Here is a 10,326-nt window from a genome sequence, read left to right on the forward strand (position 1 = left end):
GATGTAAATTATCTGCGCTGGAATTAGATTATTTTTACTGTGTTTCATAAAATAGAAAATCGATTTTTTTTTATCACAAAATACACTTGATTTTCGCGAGTCACGTGCGTCGCAAGAAGAATTAAAAACCACCGACGAGAGACACAGTGGCCAATCAGAAAATCTTCAAGCGCAAAGAGTGGTGGAAGCCGCACGTGGGAAGAGCGAGCGAGAGAGAGAGAAAGACAACGATATCGCTTCACTTAGCTATTTCATTACCTTCACTCGATCCTTGGCCGCAGTGCAACACGGAGTCGCGACTACGTTTCGTCGTCGAAGAATCGTTGTAGATGATATCAATCGGCGCGATTCTCGCGCGCACGCGGACGAATGGATCGTGCGTTGCATAATAAGAAGATCGAGTGATTCCAAATCTGCCTGCTTGAAGGCTGAGGAAGAATAACGATCGCTGACAATAGACGAGAAACCGACTTTATAGGTGCATCCTACAAGGTGTTGGATTCAAGATCATGTGTTTGTTGTCCCTCAGGTACGTTTTCATTGTTCAATATTACATTAAGGACCCGCGCTTTAAAGTATATTTATTTTTAATATTTATTTTTTGCATTTGTAATATAACAATTTTTTAATATCGTTTTTTAACGAAATTGTCACGCTTAATTTTAAGCCTGCGACGCGTTAATAATTTTTCGGGATTTAAATGAAACGATTCTATAAATAAAGAGGATGAGCATGGTTTCTTGATTAATTCGATTAAATAATAATTTCGGGCTTTACTTGAAATTTATTTGCAAAGTCGCGCATTCAATATTCGCATTATTTATGTCACGAATTTTGCGACAACGATTTCACTCAGTGATCAATTTCAATAACGTGAGGGAGAATAGGTAAAAAAGATTTGTCGCGTAAAATGACGTCTCGATGTTCCAGTGACATTCAAATTTTATCGTCGCAATTATTCTCGCATCACGCTTGTAAAAGCGACTTAAATTTGTATAGGTGATGTATAAGGATAGCTTCAGACTCGTTAAGATATAATAAATTGATCGAAAAGTAAGTATGCGATCCAATCGCGTCGAATCTAAAGGATAAAATAATCATTATCAACGCGATTGGGAAATATATAATTTATTAATTAGAATTTACATTATATTATATAATATATTAAATTATATATATTATGGAAATTTTAAAAGAAGAAAGAGAAGAATCGCATGATGATTTTATCGAATAACATCATGAGAGGTTTAGGCGTGTGGTCGATATTCATTTATACATAGATACTTCGCAATCGTCAATTTGCGTTAGATTAAACCGCTCGACATCCGCCAATAATCTTCTAATGGAAGTTAATTGCTTTGCGTTGCGAAACGCCATTGTAATCGCAACGCGAACGAAGAACGACCGCAAAGTTGTAATCAAAACGAGCTCGTTAAACGTCACTCCCAATGAATATCGCCTGCGTAAATTTGCGATAAATATTCTCCGATATGCTTATCATTCTCTTTCTCTCTCTTGATCATTTTCAACAAATACGGTTTGATTAATGCAAGAAAATTGATTAGAGGCGTAGAATAATCGGAGCGCAATGAATGGCAAATAAGTCGCGTTAATAAATTATGCCGCGGTATTAATTAATGACCATCGCCCCACCAAACGTTCCTCCCTTAGGGAAGAATGTCGCACTTTGTCTTCACTTTCGATGGGATAAAGGAAAATAGAGCACGAGATGACTCTTCGATTCGCGCACGAGTAAAAAGTACGGAATTATATAAAGGCTCAATTAAGCGTACTGTTCGTTCATTTTGTGTCCGCTGCGGGACAATCATGATCGGCTACGACCACGTTTTCAACGCGGCGATCATTTCCTTCCTCCGCGACGAACGGAACGAGAGGAAAGGCGCGGCGCTCTGATTGCAGTTTTTTTTCTCTCTTTTTTTTTTTTCAGCGAACGGCACGTAACACTTTTTTATTTTAACATGCCACGCGGCAAAACCGTGTAATAATAGTTGCCAGTTATCGCCTTCGTACGAGCGAGTATTCTACTTCAGCGTTGCAAAATTCTTTCTCCTCGCCCCTCAGGATCGAAGAGCGGAGGAAACAACGACGACATTGTTTCTTTCTTAGTTTCAAGGATCGGCGAATGATTAATCTAAATGAGAACGCATAACTTGGATACGTAGAAGTCGTCTCTCTCTCTCTCTTTGTCTCTTGAAATCGCTAAAGGACACACTTGAAGAACGTCCCAGGGGGCCCAGCCTCCGGGCCTTGACCACAAGACTCTCACTTTCCATTCAGGTGTGAATTTAATTGCTGCATCTCTGCTTTCCTCGTAACACCTTGTGGCACGAGGTTCGATGGTCGGCGAACGATAACGCGCGATCGAGAGATCCTCGTCGAGTATTTACGTAAGAATGTAAGCAAGTGCCCGTAAGTGTGGCGTGGGAGTCGACCAGTTCGCATGCAACCGGCAATGTTTCCTCGACTTTCTAAGTTCCGATATGGCGCGATAGCTATCGTTGACCATTGCCAGGTTGTCTTCGTTACCACGTGCGATCGAAAGTCATTCGATCAATGAATCAGTAGTCAATCTCGAATATTATTTCAAATATCGACCACTGTCTGGGAATCCTCTCTTATGTCGTGGCAAAAAATATTTCTTTCACAAGCGTCGTTTTATACCTTTTATCGATGCAGGGGAAAGCGAACAACAATGACAACGCGAAAGGAAAGAGAAAAAACTTTCTTTCGTCTCGTTGCGATGATGATGCGCGCGGCGTACGCGATTACGAATACTAATTAATATAGTGAAATCGGCACGCGTCATCGATTTCGTTCTCTTACGTCTCGATTCCTTTATTTAACGAGCGTGAACTCCTTGGATTTATCGTAGACATAATATACGCGATATTACGATTACGGCCATAATAAATTTTCCATCATGTGAGCCGAACAATACGCCGGTTAATTAAAAATTTGTCGGTATAATATCCAATGCACGCGGGTCGCTGTTCCCGATGTGAAATCTAACGATTACTTTCATAATAAGTATCTACAAGAGATAGCATTGCATACCATATAATAGATAAATTCGTGAACGTTTGCGAATATGACGGAGAGAAAAAATATCGTTTTTTTTTTTCCTTATTCATCTTGCGTTATCACTTTTCAAGCGTGTAAATATATTCCTTGTTGGATATCTCTACGGAATCGATCAGACTTATTGATACGGAATAAATTTACGCGCGGATATAATAACTCGTATCGGCGATTATTTATGAATCCCCGCTTGCATTCGTTCTAGCCTCGCGTGTCATACGAATACGAGCGTACGGAGGCTGCGACAATAAATTCTCCACGTCCTACTTCGCTACCGTTTCGTCTTCATTCGCCCGCGAGATCTACATACACCCTATAGATCGTGCGAACGCCTTTCAAAACGAAGAATCGATTGTAAATACGCTGCAAATACGCGCGTCGATTTTTTACTCTTTGCGCTACATTATTCCGGAATGGAAAGATTTAACGCGGCATTTCAATTTGATCTCGCGGATACGCGAGGAACGAATGCTCTTTCATTATGGTGTGTTTTGCGGCGAGCATTCATTAATCAGAACTGAAAGCGCGACAATGAATAGAGAGATAACTTTACGAATTTCTTTCATGTCCTATTTCAACGAACAAAGTCTCTCTCTTTCTCTCTCTCTCTCTCGCTCGTTTATCTATACATATAGAGCGACGTATAAATTTATATCATTCCACTTGCGCAATACGTTGCGATCGACTCAAGATTTGCAAGTTGTCTTTTCAAGTCGAATCGCCAGAATTTCTACAGTAAAAGTTTCTACCATTAATTAAAGTTAGAAATTTGTTGAATGTTCGCTCTTTAAAAATTGCTCAAAGAGATTTTATTCATAATATGCGATATTCGAAGAAAATCAAGAAACTTTATTTGCCACTTTGTTCTTTTTTTTCAAGGAAATTCCGGATACGTTCTTTACCGACGATTAAGGGAAACTTTATACCGATTAACGCAAACCGCGCGATTTTGATTATTCTCCGACCGCAAGAAATCAGTCGAGAAACCTGATCGAGTCTGTAACTTTCTCGAAAATTAAGCATATTTACTCGCACAGCCACTTTGCGTCTTCGCGAGATGTAGGAAATGAAGTAACGATAAATTGCAATTACAAATGTAAATACATTTACGCAGGATCGCGCGAATTGGATGGCAAGTTGTCCTCGACATTTAACTAAAAATTCAACGGCAGATTAAATTACAAAGATATTCGGAGAATCATTAAATGCGTGTGTGTGTGTTGAAAAGTCTTGATTATCTAACCAGTTGATTTGTAGCGATTTAAATAATATTCTCGGCTCGCATAGATTACGTAAACGGTGTAAAAGGAGAAAATCGATATAGAAAGAAAACCCAGTGCAGTGCGCCATTGATGACGTCGGCACGAAAAATGTCAAGCGATTCGGTAAGCGCAACTGGTGAGAATGCCAGAGAGCCGCCGCCGCCGCCGCCTGACAGGTCGCTTGACAGATCGACTCCACGTGGAGTCGCACGCTCCGCTTCGCCCAGCGTTAGCCGGGCACGTTCACCGGGGCAACGATTGCACTTGCACTTTTTAAGAGAACCTGTTCACCGGCGAGGTGGGTGAACCACACCTATCTGGCGACGTGAATCGGCCGAGTAGATCTCGCGCGAGGAGAGAGCGCGCGGGGACTCCCCGTTATACTTTTGCCAAGCGTGAACGGTAACGCGAGATTATAGACGTCGTGCGAGAGAATTCTGTCGTTCTGTTGTATATATATCGTATATAATAATGTAGCCTATTTCGTGAAACCGATATATTTAATACGGTTCTCTTTCTGATCACATTTTCTTTGCATACTTTGGGATATAGGTTTCTCGGGAAGTCATTAGTTTGAATAAATTATTTAATAAAATATCGTTTTTTTTTTTCCTTATTCATCTTGCGTTATCACTTTTCAAGCGTGTAAATATATTCCTTGTTGGATATCTCTACGGAATCGATCAGACTTATTGATACGGAATAAATTTACGCGCGGATATAATAACTCGTATCGGCGATTATTTATGAATCCCCGCTTGCATTCGTTCTAGCCTCGCGTGTCATACGAATACGAGCGTACGGAGGCTGCGACAATAAATTCTCCACGTCCTACTTCGCTACCGTTTCGTCTTCATTCGCCCGCGAGATCTACATACACCCTATAGATCGTGCGAACGCCTTTCAAAACGAAGAATCGATTGTAAATACGCTGCAAATACGCGCGTCGATTTTTTACTCTTTGCGCTACATTATTCCGGAATGGAAAGATTTAACGCGGCATTTCAATTTGATCTCGCGGATACGCGAGGAACGAATGCTCTTTCATTATGGTGTGTTTTGCGGCGAGCATTCATTAATCAGAACTGAAAGCGCGACAATGAATAGAGAGATAACTTTACGAATTTCTTTCATGTCCTATTTCAACGAACAAAGTCTCTCTCTTTCTCTCTCTCTCTCTCGCTCGTTTATCTATACATATAGAGCGACGTATAAATTTATATCATTCCACTTGCGCAATACGTTGCGATCGACTCAAGATTTGCAAGTTGTCTTTTCAAGTCGAATCGCCAGAATTTCTACAGTAAAAGTTTCTACCATTAATTAAAGTTAGAAATTTGTTGAATGTTCGCTCTTTAAAAATTGCTCAAAGAGATTTTATTCATAATATGCGATATTCGAAGAAAATCAAGAAACTTTATTTGCCACTTTGTTCTTTTTTTTCAAGGAAATTCCGGATACGTTCTTTACCGACGATTAAGGGAAACTTTATACCGATTAACGCAAACCGCGCGATTTTGATTATTCTCCGACCGCAAGAAATCAGTCGAGAAACCTGATCGAGTCTGTAACTTTCTCGAAAATTAAGCATATTTACTCGCACAGCCACTTTGCGTCTTCGCGAGATGTAGGAAATGAAGTAACGATAAATTGCAATTACAAATGTAAATACATTTACGCAGGATCGCGCGAATTGGATGGCAAGTTGTCCTCGACATTTAACTAAAAATTCAACGGCAGATTAAATTACAAAGATATTCGGAGAATCATTAAATGCGTGTGTGTGTGTTGAAAAGTCTTGATTATCTAACCAGTTGAGATTTGTAGCGATTTAAATAATATTCTCGGCTCGCATAGATTACGTAAACGGTGTAAAAGGAGAAAATCGATATAGAAAGAAAACCCAGTGCAGTGCGCCATTGATGACGTCGGCACGAAAAATGTCAAGCGATTCGGTAAGCGCAACTGGTGAGAATGCCAGAGAGCCGCCGCCGCCGCCGCCTGACAGGTCGCTTGACAGATCGACTCCACGTGGAGTCGCACGCTCCGCTTCGCCCAGCGTTAGCCGGGCACGTTCACCGGGGCAACGATTGCACTTGCACTTTTTAAGAGAACCTGTTCACCGGCGAGGTGGGTGAACCACACCTATCTGGCGACGTGAATCGGCCGAGTAGATCTCGCGCGAGGAGAGAGCGCGCGGGGACTCCCCGTTATACTTTTGCCAAGCGTGAACGGTAACGCGAGATTATAGACGTCGTGCGAGAGAATTCTGTCGTTCTGTTGTATATATATCGTATATAATAATGTAGCCTATTTCGTGAAACCGATATATTTAATACGGTTCTCTTTCTGATCACATTTTCTTTGCATACTTTGGGATATAGGTTTCTCGGGAAGTCATTAGTTTGAATAAATTATTTAATATTTATTCAAGATTGTTGCATTTATCCAAGAGATATTTGAATATTAGATTTTCATTTAAAACTTGTTATTTAATCGTGCGTAAAACGTGATTTAAAAAACGATTCGATCTCTTAAAGATTCTTTTAGAAAAACATTTATATTCTTAGCTAGTAAAATTAATAGCTAATTAGATTGTTTTTATAACTATTCGTGGCATTATTTTTTTATTCGATGTGCGTGCAAATTATTTGATCGACCCGTCATTGATATGTTACCGCTCGACTGTTCGATAATTATTTCCGCTTTTAATTTTTCATAAAAAGCGATATAAAAAGCATTCCGCTATGGATCACTGATTCTTTTAATAAATTTCTAATGAGAAACGATATAAAATACCAGTAGGAGAAAGTAGTGAATAAAATCGAAAAAGTTTCTGACAATGAGAATGGAAAAAGTTTTACTTATTATTCGGCTGGCAAACGAATACTTTCACGACTGAGAGAAAAAAAAAAAAGAAAAGAAAATAAGTTTACTTGCTCTTTAAGGGGAACATTGTCTTTAAATTACAATCACAAACTGTCAAAAATACGAGGATTGAAAAAATAAATTCGAGAGAATTCTGTCTGATCTTATGTGAAGAAAATTACACAAAGTACCTTCGTGATATTATCGATAATTCGATAGGGCGCGGAAGTGTGTGATAATAAATTCCACAGGATGTCGAGTGAGCCATCCTTACTACTTGATGATTTCGTTTCCTGCACCGATAGTAGAGTAGAAAGGAGATTTTGCGTTTAGATAAAGCGATGAAACCGCACTCGAAAACAATCGCACGTGGCCTGCCTCGATGAGGTTTCGCAGCACCGCCCGTCTGAACCCTCCAGGCTCACCGTGAAATCTCACGAAAGCGGCCTTTTCCTCGGCCTACTCACGCACTCGTATTTCTCTCAAATGTTTTTCAAAAGATATCTCTGGAAAAAAAAGATTCGCTCTTCGGAGATTGACGGAAAAAGACATAAACCTCGTCGGAATTGTACCAATTACATATCAAACGTCATATGAGAGAGGAGGGACACTTGACGCAAGTGTTTCACCTCGCTCTCGGAGCAAGGCAAGTGCATTATTCGAGAAAATAATCTCCCGATCCCGTTCAATTATTGCGCCATCAGAGCGGAGAGCTGGATGCTTATTGGAACGTATCGTCGTGCTAGCGGCGGACAATTATCATTTCGCGGCTAAACTGGTGTGGAATTTATATCGCAGGAACGGCGATATGAGATTTCATCCGTCTCGTTTCAACCTTATAAGCCAACTTGGGCTTACAGTCTGCAGTAGCACAGTGATAGTGATATATTTTTGCCACAACATATAATTTTGTATCTTTGAAGAAGATTTGAAGAAGACGAAATCACAATTTTAATTATGAGATAATGTTCTTAAATAATCTTGAAGAAAAATAATATCAAGCATAAAATTGCGATACTTTTATTTTGTACTTTATCAAAATTATGAAAAAGATTTGTAAAATTCGTTATTTCTTTGTCAAAAATTCTTTTGATTGTTTTTTACCAACAAGAATCTGAAAATGATTTTTCACATGGCATAGAAATGAATACAATTGTTATACTAAATATTGTAGCACATTATAGATATATCATCGAAATATTCTAATTTTAAAATATTTAGGATGTCCTACAATTATTATAATATATAAATTCGTAAGCGATATTTCTTGCAAAGATGTCAACTCTTTATATCTTTTAAAAACAAGCTTCAATATTAAAGAGAAGATTGCAAGTAGATTAAGAAGGCATACCCGTTTGAACTTTCGAAAAATGAGTACGTTTTCTAGATTTTTTTGCAGCGCAACGATTTGATAAAAATTATTAATTTTTTTACAATATTAATACAATATTATTAACTATTTAAATAAAAATTTTCAGCTTAAACCAAAGTTTTTTAGAAGTTATGCGAATATTTGCAGATTTATGTTTTCATGTACGTTGTGCATGAAAACTCGGGCTACGTTCGACGGATTGACTTCAAATTTTGCATGCGAGTTCCTAATAAGATTCCTCATCTGCTAACAAAGCCTTTTTTAAATCAGATTTCCCATTGTTTCTGTTATAAATAAAAAAAATGGAACTTTTTCAACACGCTGCCATTTTTTTATTTTTGAAAATTTTGGAAAAACGCTTGGATAGCAGATAGCTATTAATATATTTAATAAAAAAAACTTGTATTTTTGATTTTGGATATGATTTACAAACGTTTTCATACACACCGTGCAGCCACCTAAAATTCGGAAGAGATCTGCAAATATTCCTATAACTTTGAAAAGAAATTTTTTTTTAAGCTGAAAATTTTTGTTTAAGTAGTTAATAATATTGTATACTCCGTCGAGCGAGAGAATGACCTCAGGTCGGACGAAAACTCGTCCGTTTCGCGCAGATCTCCACCCACAGAAGCCGTATCTACGTATACGGTATTGAGTACCTCACTATATTCTTCCCACTTTACCCGCCTATGCGCAGACCGAGGTCATTCTCTCGCTGGACGGAGTATAGTAATATTGTAAAAAAATTTAAAATTTTTATCAAGTCGTTGTTCTGCAAAAAAATCTAGAAAATGTACTCATTCTTCAAGATTTCAAACGGGTATGCCTCCTTAAGACAGACCAGCATCAGATTCGCTAAGAATTCTTCTAAAATTCTTCTAAAATTGCGCTGAAAACCTCTATCGAAGAAAAGCTTGAATTCATTTTCAGCTTAGTGTTGGACACAAAACAGGCGCCAGTTCCGTTCAAAATGTTACTTTAGGTTCGCGCAAAATTAGGAAATCGCGATCGAAAACGTGTGAATTAGGTATCAGGCGGCAAAAGTGTAACGAATCGCTGCTCGATCGCCTTTTCTTGGCTCCCTCACTCTCTTCCAAAGAAATTCGCACGTTTCGGCGCTTTATCAACAACGCGATTCTAGGAAACCTATCAAAAAAATTGTAGGACCGTTCGGCTCATTATTGTACAGTGATCATATTTGTACGCGTTCTCGTAGCTTACGTGCCTTACGTAAGGAAAACAAGAGAAATTGTATCATTTTGTTGTTGAGTCGGGGCCGGGGTTCGAGTCTGTGCACGTAAAACTTTCACCACGTTTATTACTAACGGACCCGTTACGTCGACGCATGTCGGCATCGCCCCGTTATTTTGTCGTGCACGGCTTTTTGGCGGTTAAGAAAACGCCTCGTGAAATCGTCCGAGGTCTACCTATTCTGACTCTCGAAAGAATAAGGCGCTCTCGCGTAACCGGCGTGATTACGGAAATTCGGTCGCTGTCTCGCGCAACGAAACGACTAATCGCACGTTATTAATCTATTCCGGCCTAGCAATTTCAATCGGAGTCACATGTATTGTGCCTTATGTAAAGTTTACCAACACAGCTAGAAACAGCCCCTTCAATTTCTCTTTGACAGTCGAACCACGATCTTTAATTACAGAAGCAAACGAAATGTGTAAAAATTATTAATAAAACATTTTAATTATTAATAAATAATATTATAATTAT

General features: G+C 38.9%; 1 protein-coding gene across 3 annotated transcripts in view; it reads left to right on the plus strand.

Moving 5' to 3' along the window:
* Positions 1 to 10,326, plus strand: part of LOC115243821 — a 25,263-nt gene continuing 14,937 nt past the window's right edge. Inside the window, exon 1 of one of the 3 annotated variants that reach the window (XM_029821071.1) lies at positions 1 to 529. In XM_029821071.1, the coding sequence (XP_029676931.1) occupies positions 510 to 529 (20 nt within the window). In that variant the 5' untranslated portion in view covers positions 1 to 509. The remainder of the gene's footprint in view (positions 530 to 10,326) is intronic. The other 2 variants (XM_029821072.1, XM_029821070.1) reach the window with 2 other exon arrangements.

Source organism: Formica exsecta, unplaced genomic scaffold (genome assembly GCF_003651465.1).
Source record: "Formica exsecta isolate Colony F162 unplaced genomic scaffold, ASM365146v1 scaffold735, whole genome shotgun sequence".
In the NCBI taxonomy this organism is placed as follows: Eukaryota; Metazoa; Arthropoda; class Insecta; order Hymenoptera; family Formicidae; genus Formica; species Formica exsecta.